This window comes from Gopherus evgoodei, chromosome 13 (genome assembly GCF_007399415.2).
Source record: "Gopherus evgoodei ecotype Sinaloan lineage chromosome 13, rGopEvg1_v1.p, whole genome shotgun sequence".
NCBI classification, from domain to species: Eukaryota; Metazoa; Chordata; order Testudines; family Testudinidae; genus Gopherus; species Gopherus evgoodei.
In genome coordinates this window covers 7,102,742-7,119,518 of record NC_044334.1, presented here as the reverse complement: position 1 = coordinate 7,119,518, position 16,777 = coordinate 7,102,742, and the positions used below count along the sequence as shown (strand labels likewise).

The window sequence follows — 16,777 nt, the reverse complement described above, 5'->3', positions numbered from 1 at the left end:
CCTCATGGGAGTTGTAGTTCAGATGCCTTTTGCTCCTATTCATTTCCATAGGACAGGCTCTCTAGTCAACTACATCTCCCATGATGTTCCACAATCTCCCCTCCTGGTGAAGGGTGGGTTACATCAAGGCAGTTTCATGGCCATAGTGCATTATAGGAGACCGAATCCAGCTTGCAGCTTGACCGTGCTCCCTCCCCAGCCTCTATGCTGGGCTAAAGGGGCTGACTGGCACAGGCACCAGCTATGATGGCTCTGTGCTCACTGAGGATTCCCCTATGCCAGGTGGATCTCCAGCTAGGGATCTACAAGCAGTTTTTGCCCTCGTCACGTCACCAGAGTAGTGCAAAAGGAGGAGAGTGGGGCCAAGAATCTGGCCCCTAATATTTATACATTTCTTATACACCTCTACCCCGATATAACGTGACCAGATATAACATGAATTCGGATATAACACGGTAAAGCAGTGCTCCAGGGGGGCGGGGCTGAGAACTCCGGTGGATCAAAGCAAGTTCGATATAACGCGGTAAGATTTTTTGGCTCCCGAGGACAGCGTTATATTGGGGTAGAGGTGTAGTAATAAAACACAGTCCTTACTCTCATAAAAGCTCTGAAAAACTCTTGCTTTTTTGCAAAGCATTCATTCAAATTCTGAATTGTCTCTCCTGGGGCTCAAACTTTGTCATCACACTGCCAAGATGGCAGAGTCCTTCTTGGTTAATTACTCAGGTTTATTATTCAGAAAATCTTCAAAAATTGTCAGGGATTTGTTTTGTTTTAAATGTGGGTGTCAGTGGTAATGGAAGGTGCCAAACAGACAACCCTGGAAATTGAATTCCCCCATGTATCCACAAAAGGGGCAGCAGCAGCACACCCTTCCTATGCTGTCTACCCTGACCTGCAGGGGCCACCTCTATGGCACAAGAGTAGTCAATTTATATGTCCATACAACCCAGGGGCCTCTCTGCTGAAAATGCGACCAATGCAGGCAGATCGTGCCAATATTTGGTAGCGTTTTCTGTGATGTGAAACACCTGTTCACTAGAAGCTGGACTGAAGACCTCCTAAACTCATTAATATAAGCCACAGAACAGGCATCACTTGTAACGATGTTCAAACTCTATTACCCTGGCCTGAATTTAATCAGTGAGAAGAGAATGAAAGACACTATATCACTTAGCTATTCAGTCCCCACCTACTTGTATCTTATTATCCTTTTAAATTAGAGGTGGTGTTTAGAAATCTTTTATATTTTATTTTAGTTTTGATCTAATATGGCTGTCCAACTACTGCAGTTTGCTAGGTTCTCTCTAAGATATTAGCCATTTATTTATGGGCAAATAATAACCTCACTATATAGAATTTTTTAAAAAAGTTAATGGTACAAATCCAAGTGAAAGCCAGAGAGGTCTCCAAATGCATTTTAATAACTGAACAAGCATAGCAGATGGAGTATTCTCTAACTCCATTCCCAGCACAGAACTTGACACACAGTAGCCAAGACAGATATTTGCGTCTGGTGATACCATCTGTGTCTGCAAAACCACAGTCACTGTTATTGGAGTGCTTTCTGTTTGTAAGGATCATTCTAAGGGTGGGTATAGCATACAGCGAGCTCCCAGTATTATGACCACACTTAAGAACAGATCCTATTTCTAGACTCCAGAAGTCAGGAATGCACAGGATATAACCACCAGTGTTTTTCTAAAATTAAGGAGCAGCATCACATGGATAACAGCACTGACATGGATTGTTCAGTCCTCATCATCTTGCACCTCAACTACTGTAATCCACTCCTGTAGGGTCCTGATGACAGTCACACTGACCCCCATCATGCCACTTCAAAAAGCTGCTGCTAGTTTGTCACTGCAATTACATCACTTCACCTTTATGACCCTCCATAGGGTTCCCATCCACACTTCCACCCTGTTTGTCTGTTTTGTCTGTCTGCTGCACCGTATCTGGCATGTAGACTGAGACTCTCTTGGGCACAGACTCTTTTTTATTTATCTGTACAATCTCAATGGGGCCCTGAACCTTGGTCGGATTTTTAGCCACTACTATAATACAAATAAATGTAAGGGTGACATGATCTAATGGTTAGAGTAGGAGACCAGGAGACAGAGTGTCTGGATTTTATTTTATCTTCTGCCACTCACTCACTGTGTGGCCTTAGTCAAGTCCCTTAACATTTTCAAACTTGAGTGCTTGAAGTTAGAAACCAAATCCATATTTAGGCACCTAAACAAACTTTCATTTTATGAAAGTGCAGAGCACCTTCAACATCCACCAAAGTCAATGGGATTGAGGGTGCTAAGCACCTTGCAGGATTGGGCTTGTGAACAATGCTTGGATAAGAACTTTTCCTAGCCCTAGGGCTTTCACCTTGCCAAGTGTTTAATGTCACTATGTAGTGAAATAAACAGAAAGAACCCCACTAACTATAAAGGGTTTTGGATCAGGCCCTAATTGTCCAGTATGGAATTATAGCATGGAAGCATACGGTACAGAGTCAGTGGTAGAGACAGGGTACCATATGAGATAGATCCATGTTCTGACCCACATGGGAATTCTTATATTCTAATGAAAATTCTCCCATGCAACTTTTCTGATGAAAGATTTTTAAATTTAATTTAAGGGGGAAAATGTATTAAGCATTTTCTCCAGAGAAAACAATCCCCCAGTCTTCATACAGACCCCAACAGTAATGTTCTTATTTCTGGCAGCTGAAACCCCACATACTTCACCAATTATTTTGCAGCCAACACAACAACAAAAACAAAATAATTCTTAACAGAATTTAAATGATAAAATCAAATAATAGCAAAACCAAATAGTTCCAGAATATAGATTCCAAGGTTCATGGGTATTTACAGTGATTCTCTTTAGCTATTTCTGCCATCAGAAATAATCACAAGAACCTGGATGGAAAAGTTCCACTGTACTCATCTGAACTGAGATCTACAGCTCCTCAAATCAAGAGGACACGATCAGTGAAAACTTCACACAAGTAAGAGAAAGTTGATTCACCACCAAATAACGACTGCATAATATCAGATGAAGTTTATTAACCCTAAGAGTGCTGTGGCAGATATGTATAATGTCCTTCAGCACCCCAAAGGATACCTGCAGATTTGTGTTATCATTATACTAAAGAGCATTTATAGAATGCCTTCCATCTCCAAAGCACTTTGCAAACATTAATTTATTCCTCTGCAAGGTAGGTAAATATTATTCTGATTTTTCAAATGAGGAAAGAGGTAGAGAGAGGGTAAAGCCAAAGATTGGGATTTTTCAAAGCAGGCAAGGGATTAGACACTTTTCCAACTTAAAACATTTTAAATGGGGAAAGTATCTAAATCCCTTACAGTGCTTTGAAAATCTCAACCACAGTTTTCAAACTGAATGCCTAAAGTAGGAACTGAAATACATCAAATGTGAGTCTCCTCTGCTTGGCACATTTGAAATTGGACATTTAATTAAATGCCTAAATGAGATTTTAGATGACTAACTTTAGGCACTACAGTTAAGGAATTTGGTCCTAAGTGATTGCAAAGCCCATGGATTACTTTAATATCAGAGCTGGGATTAGAACTAAGTAATTCCTGGCTCTCAGTACCATGTTTTACATAGTGCAGAAGTTGGTCCAATAAAAGATATTATCTCACCCACCTTGTCTCTCTAGTACCATGTTTAATATTTAGAACATGCCTCTAAACAGAAGTACACAGTCAGTACAAAACCTACTTAAAAGGTCAGCACTATGTAATATTCATTCACTCTAAGGGTTACTAGCTGTTTCTGTTATTAACATGTCATGTGTGTTTTCAGGCCACAAATAAAATGGGTACTCACTTCTTGTAACTGTTGTTCTTCGAGGGGTGTTGTTCATGTCCATTCCAATCAGGTGTGAGCGCATGCACGTGCACGTTGGCCGGATGATTTTTTCCCCTAGCATCATCTGTTGGGTTGGCCTGGGTGTCCCCTGGAGTCGCACTCTCATGGCGCCTAATATATAGCCCTGTCGACCCGCCACCCCTTCAGTTCCTTTTTGCCGGCTATTCCAACAGAGGGGTAGAAGGGTGGGTATTGGAATGGACATGAACCACACATCTCAAAGACCAACAATTACGAGAAGGTGAGTAACTGTTTTTTCTCTTTCGAGTGCTTGTTCGTGTTGATTCCAATCAGGTGACTCTCTGCCTAGCAAAATTAGGAGGTGGAGTCAGAGCAGTCTACTGACTGGAGTACTGCTCTATAAAGGCCGCATCATCTCTGGCCTGCCTAGTAATTGCATAGTGTGAGGCAAAAGGGTGTATTGATGACGTCGCCGCCCTGCAGATTTCGTGGGTGGGGACTGAGCCAAGAAAGCTGTTGATGAAGCTTGCGCCCTGTAGAGTGCCCCGTCATTGGGGGCATTGGGATCCCTGCTAGATTGTAGCACTCGGTAATGCAGGCCAGAATCCATGACGAAATGAGCTGTGTCGAAACAGGCTGGCCCTTTATCCTGTCTGCTACTGTGACAAAGAGCTGTACTGACTTCCTGAATGGTTTTGTCCTCTCAGTGTAAAAGGCCAGCGCTCTGCAGACATCGAGAGTATGGAGCCTCTGCTCCGCTACTTGCATGAGGCTTGGGGTAGAAAACCGGGAAGAAAATGTCCTGGTTGATGTGGAACTGCGATACCATCTTCGGGAGGAAGGCCAGATGGGGCCTGAGCTGACCCTTGTCCTTAAAAAACATGGTATAGGGTGGCTTGGACGTTAGAGCCCTGAGCTCAGACACCATCGAGGCTGAAGTTATTACCACCAGGAACACGACCTTGTAGGAAAGGTAGAGCAGGGAGCATGTTGCTAGAGGCTCAAAGGGATGCCCCATGAGCCTAGAGAGGACCAAATTAAGGTCCCAAGCAGGAACCAGTTGGCAGACGTTCGGGTACAACCTGTCGAGGCCCTTCAGGAAGTGACTGACCAGGAGGTTAGCGAAAACCGAGCAGCTGTGTGCCCCTGGATGGAAAGCAGAGATGGCAGTTAGGTGTACTCTTATAGAAGACAAGAAGACCTTCCTGCTTTAGGTGGAACAGATAATCCAAAATCTGGGGCACTGAGGCTAGCACCAGGGAAAAGTCACGCTGAGCTGACCAGATTGAAAATCTCTTCCACGTGGCCAGGTACATGGCCCTAGTGGATGGTTTCCTACTGCCCAGGAGAACCTGTCTGACTTATTCTGAACAGGAATGCTCGAATGGATTCAGCCATGGAGCCTCTATGCTGTGAGATGTAGTGACTGCAGGTTTGGGTGCAGGAGCCACCTGTGATCCTGCATGAGAAGGTCCGGGAAGAGCAGCAAGGTAATCGGGGCTCCCACTGACATGTCTAGGAGAGACATGTACCAATGCTAGTGGGGCCAGGCTGGTGTTATGAGAATGACCCAAGCCTGGTCTCTGCGGACCTTGTGCAGTACCTTGTGGACAAGCGGTATGGGTGGGAAGGCGTATAGAAGCAGACCCCCCAGTGGAGGAGGAACACATTCACTGTGGAGCCTGGACTGTGATTCTGGAAGAAGCAGAACTGCTGACACTTCCTGTTGCATCGCGTGGCAAAGAGGTCAATCAGGGGACAGTCCCACCTCTGAAAGATCAAGGATGCAACGTCTGGGCAAAGGGACCACTCATGGCTGTGAAAAGACCTGCTGAGGCAGTCCGCCAGCTCGTTCTGGACCCCTGGAAGGTATGACACCTGTGGATCAACTGAGTGCTCTATACAAAAGTCCCATAACCTGAGGGCTTCCTGGGACAGGGGAGAGAAGTGTGCACCTCCCGTTCGTTGATATAGAACATCACGGTCATATTGTCCATCATGACCGATACTCATCGACCTGCTAGATATGGGTGGAATGACTGACATGCTAGGCATACTGCCCTGAGCTCCCTGACATTGATATGAAGATGGAGATCTGTCTGTGACCAGAGGCCCTGAGTCCTGTGGTCCCCCCGATGAGCTCCCCACCCCAAATCTGACACGTCCGTCACTAGTGCTAGGGATGGTTGTGGGGCAGCGAAGGGAACTCCTGCACACACCTGCTGAGCATCTGTTCACCACAGGAGTGAGTCAAGGATGGGGTGGGGCAAGGTCACGATCCTGTCCAAGCTGTCCCTGGCAGGTCTGTACACTGATGCAAGCCACAACTGAAGTGGTCAAAGCCCGAGTCTGGCATGCTGAACCACATACATACAGGCCGCCATGTGGCTGAGAAGTGTGAGACAATTTCTCATGGTGGTGAACTGCCTGAGACCTTGAATCATGGTGTAGAGAGCCTGGAATCTCTCCTGCGAGAGGAATGCTCTGGCCTGGGTTGAGTCCAAAACCGCCCCTATGAACTCTATCCTCTGGACTGGGGACAGAGTCAATTTCGCCTCGATCAGCATCAGGCCCAGATTCTCATCCGACAAAGTGGGTATTCACCCACGAAAGCTCATGCTCCAAAACATCTGTTAGTCTATAAGGTTCCACAGGATTCTTTGCTGCTTTTACAGATTCTCAAAGGTGTCTCTGATGAATGCCACCTGAACCCTGGATCGGCCTTTGATCAGCCAGTCGTCGAGATATGGGAACACCTGACCTGATGTCTCCGTAGAAAGGCGGTGGTGACTGCCATGCACTTGGTAAAGACTTGAGGTCCTGCTGACAGGATGAAAGGGAGAACAGTAAATTGGTAATGGGAACCATTGACCACAAACCTAAGGAACTTTCTGTGGTTGTGTGCGATTGCTATGTGAAAATACATGTCCTTCAAGTCGGGGGCAGCATATCAGTCTGCTGGATCCAGTGAAGGGATAATGGAGGTCAGGGGGACCATGCAGAACCTGAGTTTCCTCACGAACTTGCTGAGATCGCGCAGGTCCAGGATAGGCCTGAGGCGCCTTTGGCCTTCGGTATTAGGAAACAGCATGAATAGAAACCCTCATCCCTGTGCTCCAGGGGAACCTCCTCCACCGCCTCCAGTGCTAGGAGCGATTGCACCTCCTGAATGAGAAGTTGCTTGTGAGAAGGGTCCCTGAAGAGGGACAGTGAAGGAGGGTGGAAGGGCAGGAGGGCACAGAATTTGATGGAGTATCTCTTCTCTACCGTGCGAAGCACCCAGCGGTCCGAAGTTATATGGGACCATGCACAGTAGAAAGGGGACAGTCGTGAGGAAAAGGTAAGGCAGGGTAGATCCAGTCTCTGGTCTGGTGCGCCGTCCTCAACCGCACCTTCAAAAGGCCAGTTTAGGGCCAGAGGGCAGTTTGGGCTGGCCTTGATTAGCGGAGGGATGTTCCTTCTCCTAACACTCCAGTTCCTCCTCTTAGAATTGTCCTGGTGGTTCTGCTTCTGGAACCTTTGAGGAGGTTGTGGGCGGATGGGATCTGTGTCCTCCACCACCTCCTCGACCTTGGGCAGCCCTGAGGAGCAACTGCTGTAGGACTCTGTTATCCTCTAATGCAGGAGCTATGGTCGTCCCTGCCAACACTTCGTCCAGTGACGAGGAGGAGGAAGTGTGTTCCCGTAGTGGAAACTCCTTACTGTCTACCCTGGAGGGGTCACGTGACTCCTGGGGCAGCGTTGGAGAAGGTGGTGCCAATGATGGTGCTAGGGCCATAGGCATCATAGTCAACATCAGCATCAGTCTCACTGGAGAGAGCTGCATCAGCACACTCACAGAAGCTGTCGGGGTTGGGGGGCCCGGTCCTGACATCGACATGGGGCCATAGGTGCCTGCATCGAGGTCGACACTGACAACGGTGCAGGTGAGGGAGACGGGTGTGTCAACGTCATAAAGACCAGTGCTGAAGTTGGAGCCGAGCATGGTGCCAGAGGCAAGGGCATGGGGACCATAGGTGCTGGGGGCAGATGCACAGCGGAAGGTGGCACAAAAGTGGCAGAGGCCACTGAAGATGTCGCTGAGCGTGTGCCCTGGGTTCCTCCCTGGCCCTTGTGATAAGTCCAGGAAGTCCAGAAGGGCTAATGAGGCAGATTCTGTCACTGCAGAGGCCACAACTGATGCTCCCTTCAGTCTCTGCCAGACCTCGCTCTGTGACTTCTGCTCCTACTTGAGCGATAGAAGTCGGGCTCCACTCCAAGGTCTCAGACACTAATGGCCACGGAGGAGCTGATCATCAGTGCCTCAAACATCAAGAGCTCGGGGAGCAGTAAGGCTCTCTGTCGGAGCGTGTAGGCGCCGACAGACAAGGCGAAGGGGAGTGCCTTGACATCATAGCCGGCTTTCCCTTAGAGTGCACCTGAGGACGGGGCTCCGACAGTGCTGAGAGTTCCTCCCTGGCAGGCAAGATTGCCGTCAGGTGGAGGAGATCTCTAGCGGCCTGGTATGCTTCTGGCATGGATGGGAGCTGCAGCTGCTGCGTAAGTGCCGGTGAGTGAGGTGGGGCTGGACTCGACTGCCTCACCCACACAGGAGTCAACATGGCTGGAAGAAGATGCCAAGGAGTGGCCTGCCTGGGGTCACAAATCTCGAGGCTTCGCCAGAGGACAATAGTTGTATGGCTTTACCTTCTTTTGAGGCACCGGCGAGTGGGAGCAGTGCCTACTATCAGATGGGCCTCCGAGGAGCTGTCATGGTGCTGAGCGTCCCTAGAGGAGTCCTTCAGTACCAAAGTCACCAACAGCACCGGAGCACTCCTCGTCGAGTACAATGCCGTAGGGATTGGGTCTCTCGAGCCCGGGCTGGTGTAGAGCTGCCTCCATGAGGATCACCTTCAGCTGCTGTTCCCTTTATGTGTTCTCAGGTGGAACTCATGGCAGATCTTACAGCGATTTTTCTGATGGGTCTCCCCAAGGCACTGAAGACACAACATGTGCAAGTCACACTTCTTGAAGCCCGGGGACCACGGCATGCCATGGCAGCAGGGTCGGAATTGGGGGGCGGGACCCCAACTACTATACTATACTATACTAAACTAAACTATTAACTGGAGCACTACTAACTAACTATATACACGGAATAGAGAAGAAAACTTGCTGAGCAAGAGCCCAGGGACGTTCCAGCCACCATCACTAGTGGTAAGAAAGAACTGAAGGGCTATATATTAGGTGCCACGAGGGCACGACTCGAGGCTGACCCAACGGATGCTGCTAGGGGAAAAATCTTCTGGACAACATGCGCATGCACACACATGATTAGAATCAACATGAACAAGCACTCGAAGAACTTTTTCCCCCCACCATTACATGAAAAATAGTTTCAAGGAAAACATTCAAACTGGGTAAACTATCAAATACTGGGGTGAAAAATTCATTCCAGTCACTCATCAGAAATTTCCTTAATTTTTCTCTATTTTGGCTAGTTACCACACACCCAGCTCCCCTTCTTTTAGTGACATCATGATAATAGGCAGTGATGCCATAAGTTTATCCATATAATAGGTATACGACAGGCAGAGACAACACAAGCTTCTCCTATACTACCTCTCAAATATGCCTCAACTAGGACCTCTGAAGTGATAAAGTTCAGTCTCTGTGGCCTATTATATCCTTGACTTCTCTGTTGAGAATGCCTGCAAAAAAGTCAATTAGCATAGAATCACAGAATATCAGTGTTGGAAGGGAGCTCAGGAGGTCATCTAGTAAACCCCCTCCTCAGACAGATTTTTGTCCCAGATCTCTAAATAGCCCTCTCAAGGATTGAACTCACAACTCTAGGTATAGCAAGCTAACGCTCAAACCACAGAGCTATCCCTCCCTTCTTTGTTTATCACTCTTCCCCTTTTGGAGTAATTCCTGAATTTGAAGGGAACAGGTCAAATATTTATTCTGTTTGGCAGCCAGAGATTTTCATAGCTCAATTAGTTGCAAAATACAGCAATCACTTAAATAAGAATGCTTAGGCTTCTTTAAAACTTTGATGTTTGAAATACAGTATTTTGTGCAGCAAAACTCATGTCAAAGTAACTACTGTGCTTACAGATTTGTATTGGCTATGCTTATAAGTTAATGCAGGTCTCAACCCAAAGACGTATTTCCATTCAGCACATTTTCCCCCTATTAATGTCTCAGCAGAGTTGCAGCCATGACTATATAGTCTAGAAATGTGTACTTTGATAGGTTTGCTATGACTTTATTAATAAAACATTGCCCCTTGGATCTACACTCTCCAGATCTAAGTTCTAATTGTGCATAGGACCATGTTAAGACAAATGCTGGAAGCTTGTTGGAAATTTTATGAGTTTACTGGACACCTGCATATGATACCAAATGATCAAACATTTTAGACAGAAAAAGTTATCCAGAAGGGTACACTTACTATACTCAACAACAAAAGCGTTCAGCAAAAGCCATGCTAATAATATCACAGCATTTTATAAAGCATAAGTGATTTGTGGTCAACTGAAGTGATGGAGTTTTCAGTGGGGACACCTACCCATTAGGAAATGAACAGAGATACTCAAAGCTCATTTCACCAAACAGCCCTCAGTTTGTTACAACCTTTGGCCATTAATCACCTGGGATGGTTTTGAACCATCAGGCTAGAGGGGAAAGGCTCAATTCTTCCCTCTGATCTGTTTGCTGTCCTAAGAAGTGATTTATTAGACAATTCTTTTACCAATAGGATCCAATATTCCAGGTCAGAGCTAGCCTGCTGTTCTCAGGGCAGGACAAGTGGCTATTCTTGTCCAAAATATTAAAGGAAAAATTCAAGGTTTTAAAAATATTTATTATGTGCATTTAGTGAATCCCAGACTTTACATTGAGCATTTGATGTAATATTTTAGAATGAAAGACAGAATGTAACCCCAGTTATAAAACCAATGACAAGCCTTAAGAACATGAATGATCCATTATAAAGTTCTCAAATACAAAATCAATCTCCTTAAAAGCTGACGACCACTAATATTATGTGGATCAAGCAGGTTAGTCAAGATAGCATCCATCCCTGCTCACTGAACAAATCAATACTTTCTCAGCTACCAGCATATGAGCTCAAACAGGAATTAACCAAGGAGGTCAAGATTAGAACTTTTTAGAAACGAAAAGAAACTTACTTTTTCACTTTTGGGTACTTCATCTCCGAAATAGCATTTGTGGCATCTGTCTGCCTCTCCTTCAAATGCTGCGGCCACATATTATCCACCCAATCGACTAAGTCCACCTAAAATCCCCACCAGAACCAATGGTTAGTTAGTAAACATGTGGTGGGATGTACTCCCAGCAGTCAGAGCTGGAACAGTGATTGGCAACAATGGCAGATTAGCAGTTTGCATATACTCAGAGATAGTGAAATCTTCCTTAATAAAAACTCACTGTTTCAATCAGAAACCCAAACCTGTGAGGGGCTGAGCACTCTAACTCCCCACTAAATCCTACAAACATTCAAATCAAAGAGAGTTATGCTATTGAATTCAAGGGGCACAGATTCTGACTCAATGGCACTTGAGTGCACTTCCAGGATTGGGACACTGCTGGTGTGGGATCATCACAGTGCTGGTATTCAATTGCATATGTGTAGATTGTATCCCAGAAATTGTGATCATGCACATCAAAACCACAATTTAAAAAAAATGGAATTATTCTGATATTGCATGCTTTCAAGGAACATTACCCTGGTGATCTGGCCAAACTCCATCATGAGTAATTACATTACTGCCTACCTAACATTTCCTTGAATAATACTTGGATACAGAATTCTTCAAAGTTCTTGTCTCAAGGCCAAATATTTTCAGAAATGTGGGCAACATCAAATATTGGGAGCTGAGCAAAACAGAGTGAGAGGGAATTGTGTACAGATGAAGGGAAGGATATGGAGAGTCAAAATAGCTTTATGGACTATTGCAATAACTGCTGCTTTGAGTGCCATAGGGATTTGAACCCATGTTCAAATCCCAGCATGGCATGTGAAGCAGGGATAAATCTCAGAGAGGTAGCCGTGTTAGTCTGGATCTGTAAAAGCAGCAAAGAGTCCTGTGGCACCTTATAGACTAACAGATGTTTTGGAGCATGAGCTTTCGTGAGTGAATCCCACTTCGTCATATGCACAAACCAGGTTTCGAAAAAGGGAGGACAAAAGAGGGTCAAGAACAAGACAGAGGCTGTAGTGCAGCATTTGACCACAGTGGAGCAGAAGACAACTCAGGGAAAGAAGGCAATATGGAAAAGAATTTGCAACTCAAAACTGTCATTCTTACCATCCTAAGAGGATCAATAAGCCTCAGAGGACTTTGCAAGACCTAACTGAGACACAGGTCAAAAAATGATACAGGTTCAACTCTGAAGCCATCCAGCGCTGCTGTAATGGGGGCTAGAGAGGCCAACCCAGAGGAGCCATGTCCTCTCATCCCCAGTAAAGGTCATCACTGCATTCAGCATCCTTACCAGTGGGTCCTTTCAAAGGACTTTCAAGGATGCTACTGGTATGAGCCAGCCCTCTGCCTCTGTGTTCTTAGAGGACTTCCACAATGGTATGATCTGCAGGATTAGCTTCCCAATAGAGAGGCAGACCCAACACCCAATTTTGCAAGAATTGTATGTGCTACTAAACTTCCCATCTCTACCAGGTATTGTAGATAGCATACACAACCCTCAAAGGGAGCCAATTGGAGATAATTCAGCCCACAGAAATACCAAACATACCACTTCCATGAATACCATGGCCATATGTGACACAGAATTGGTGTTCACAGATAGTGGCTAGATAGCTGAGATCCTGAACAATTCCTGCATCCCGCTATTGCTATCCATGGCATTCATCTGATTTGCACTCTGAACCCACAGCCTCTGTTTTATGTGGTCAGAGAGCATGCTGGAGCTCTCACACAACCCTCATCCTCCAGGGAATCAATTCTATAATTATGGTGTAAATTAGGGCATGTGTACACAGCATTTTGGAGTGACCCTCTCAGCCCGGACTGGCAGACTTGAGTTAAGAGGGCTCATGCCAACGCTCTAAAAATAACTGTATAAACAGTGCTTTGAAATTGCAGCTTGGGCCAGAGTGCAGACTCTGAAGCCCACCCCATTCCCTAGGCTCCAGTTCTGCTGTCAATAACAACAGCAACCTGCCTGGGTAAAGACAGATGTCCTAAGTACCGGAGTTGATGGAAGTTGCAGCTATTTGAGCTAGGGCTGTTGATTAATCTCAGTTAACTCACACCATTAACTAAAAAAAAGAAGTAGGACTGAGTGGACTTGCAGGCTCTAAAGTTTTACATTCTTTTATTTTTGAATCCAGTTTTTTTGTACATAATTCTACATTTGCAAGTTCAGCTTTCATGATAAAGAGAGTGCGCTACAGTACTTGTATTAGGTGAATTGAAAAATACTATTTATTTTGTTTTCTTACAGTGCAAATACTTGTAATCAAAAATAAATATGAAGTGAGCACTATACACTTTGTATTCTGTGTTGTAATTGAAATCAACATTTGAAAATGTAGAAAACATCCACAAATATTTAAATAAATGGTATTCTATTATTGTTTAACAGTATGATTAATCACAAATACTTTTTGTAATCGCTTGACAGCCCTAATTTGAGCATCTCCCTGGATCGGGCCCCGCGTAAGGGCTGTGGGATTTGTATCCTATATATACAGACGTGCAATATTGTAAAGCAGCTGGGTGACTGTGAAGAGGCTAAAAATAAACAACAAAATGACAGGACCCCTTACCACATTGGGGCGCTTGACAATGTTCTCCAGCTTTGTATGACTAAACTCCAGGCTGATGACATTGTAGAGCTTCTCACGTTCAGCCTCCGGTGTTTCATAGTATCTCACAAACTGAGACATGCTCATCTCAATGCCCTTTTGCGTGTTCACATCCATCACATCCACAATCCGACGGCTTCCTGCAAACACACAGATCACTTTGAAAACATTTCTTTTGTTTTATTTTGAATTCTTAAACCAGGGCAACCACAACTTGAGGATCCTGGGGAATCCCAGTGAAGCTGGAAACAGGGGAGAGGAACCCATATCATCCCACCCTCTGGTCTTAGCACAAAGTGAGACAGCAGAGACGAAAGGCACCAGCCTGGGACTTGGAATACCAGGTTTCAAGTCCCTGCTCCACCACAGACTTTCTGTGTGATTTCTGTGCCTAAGTTCCCCATTTGTAAATTGGGGACAATATTACCTCCCTACCTCACAGAGGCTGTTGTGAGGAAAAATACATCAAAAATTGTGAAGCTCAGATATTATGGTAATGGGGGCCACATAATTAGCTAAGATAGATCATTCTCTACATTTCTAAACATCCAAAGTGCCTTTGCTACAGTGTGGTCAAAATTGTTCACAAAGAGAAAAATGTCATGTATGAGCCTGACCCTGTGAGGTCTTGAGCATCACCTCTGGGATTCTGAATGCTCTAAAAAATTCCTACTTGACCTCTCAGGGGAGGAGGCTGAGGACACTAAGCATTTTCTAGGATTGGGCCTTCTATTTGGCTCACTGGATACAAGCTTATTTTCGGTTCCTCAAGTGGCATATGCACAAGTCCCATTAGCTCCAGAATACTGAACAGCAGTTTCAGCAGTCTTCGGTTTCATACAGTCCTCTTTGGCCATTAGGAGGTTTCATCTCTCCCAGAAGTTATGAGAGTCTAATTAGCAGCTCATTTGTGTTTGAGGGAGAGTGAACCCAAGAGAGACATGCCTCATTTCCAAGAAAGGAGGACAGAAAATAAATTAATCACCTTCCAAAAAACACCCTCCAATACAGTTTCCATATCTGAAGAAATAATTCTAAATAAAATTCATTAAAACTAAATGAAAGGTTTGCAAATGCCATCAGAGAGACTCATTAATAACTACAGCACCAGGCCCATTGTGTGCTTGGGAGCAATATTTCAGCAAGAATGACAGTTTGGATTGTATGACTTCATCAAAAACTTCCTTTGGTGTTGATACCATTGACAGACATGATGATGATTCTGGAAAGGAACTAGAGTCCATACAGTTTCATAACCAAAGAGCAAGATTTATAGCATGTATATCTGGGTCAGTCCCAGTAGCCCTGCAGTTAGTGCTCTTTGAGTGACCAAGATTCAATTCCTTGGTCTGGTCTCAGGAATCTAAGTCCTAGCGTTACTGCCTTTGGGGGCGGCGGTGGGGGCAGGGGGGAGCTTAGTGTAATTTAGTCTCTATCATGTGCATAAGTGTGTAAATTATTTAATATTTCCATATTTAAAATAATTTGTATATAATCAAATTTCACTTAAAAAAATTAGTGTGGATTTAGTGCTAGTGAAGGTGCTGGCAAGCACATCTAGCAGCTCTCCATTGTTGCATGCAACTGCCAAGCTGATCATGCCAACTACATCCTCCATATGCACTCTGATTCCAAGTAGACATAAGATATTGGATCTCCCAGGCCTGTGGGGAGAAAAGGCTGTGCAAGCACAGCTACAGACATCAGTGAGCAGAATGCCTGGAGGATGTAGGAGAAGGGGTATGACGTCGACCAGTGGCAGTGCCGCACAAAAGTGAATGAACTGCATCAGGCATATCAGAAGGCCAGAGAGGCCAAAAGTTGATCTGGTACCAAGCCGCAAACCTTCTGCTTTTACAAAGATCTGCATGACATACTTTGTCGAGACCCCACAACTACCTTGCAAACCACCATGGATGCATCCAAGGATCTCGAGCCAAAAAGTTCCTGGCATGAACAGCAAGGACCAGGAGGCAGTGGAGAATGGGGGACATGCAGTCTTTCTAGCTATGCCATGAGCCAGGACCCATTTGAGATTCCACCAGAGTCCAATCAATTCCAGCAGTTGAACATGAGTAAGCCCAATGCAGGGGAAGGAACCTCAGGTAAGTGTGTAATTGTACTTCCCACTATAAAGACATCCTGATGGCAACCCCAACTAAAGAAGACACAGCTATCAACTTTTCATTAATTTACTTGAACCAGAAGAGGTAGCAGTACAACAAAGAGAGGTAATGTTTACTTTTCACCTCCCTGTAGAGTTGGACAAGGAGTGCAATTGTGGAGCCGTTTGTTTGTGGAGCCATGCAAAGACGTTTGTACACAGGGATGTCCACTGATTCCTCCTGAGAGATCTCTATGAAACTCTTGCAGAGGTACTCTGCAGTCCTCTCCCAAAGGCTCTTTCCCACACCAGTCAGCACTAACTTCAGCAGGTGTCATTGCAGTAAACTGGTTAGCAGCATATGGGCCCAGGCAGCTTCGGGATGCCAGCAGCAGCAGTGGTCTCTGTGCCTTTGCTCCCCTGAGGAGTGAGATATCAGCTAAAATTGCCACTGCCTTTGGAAAATGGTGCCATTATTCGGTGCCATTGCCCTCAACTCATAGTTTCATGCAACCAAGCAGTTCCCTCCACCTTTCCCTCACCACTGGTAGACCACAATCACGTTGGCTGGTGCTGTGAGTGGCACAAGCACTCTGAAGCAGAAGTGTCAATAAGCATGTCTTGTTTAAAACTTTAGGGGAGCAAGGGAAGGGAGTTCTGAAGCTTAACTTTCACTTTCCATTGCAATTATCTTGACAATGTGACTATATCGGGGCGGGCAAACTTTTTGGCCTAAGGGTCGCATCGGGTTTCGTAAATTGTATGGTGGGCCGGTTAGGGGAGGTGGTCATGGCCTGGCCCCCACTTCCTATCTCCCCCCCCCCGGACTCCTGCCCAATCCAACCCCCCCGTTCCCTGATGACCCCTCTGGGACCCCTGCCCCATCCACACACACCCGCTCCCTGTCCCCTGACTGCTCCTGGACCTCCACCACCCCATCCAACCCCTCTCCTCTCATTCCTGATGGCCTGGCCTCTACTGCC

General features: G+C 45.6%; 1 protein-coding gene across 3 annotated transcripts in view; it reads right to left on the bottom strand.

The window, feature by feature from the left end:
• The window catches only part of KDM2B (lysine demethylase 2B), a 176,040-nt gene that overhangs the window by 114,624 nt on the left and 44,639 nt on the right, over positions 1–16,777 (bottom strand). For all 3 annotated transcript variants that reach the window (XM_030583398.1, XM_030583397.1, XM_030583399.1), the window contains 2 exons: positions 13,652–13,830; positions 11,031–11,137 (listed from right to left, as the gene is read on the bottom strand). In XM_030583398.1, the coding sequence (XP_030439258.1) occupies positions 11,031–11,137; positions 13,652–13,830 (286 nt within the window). The remainder of the gene's footprint in view (positions 1–11,030; positions 11,138–13,651; positions 13,831–16,777) is intronic.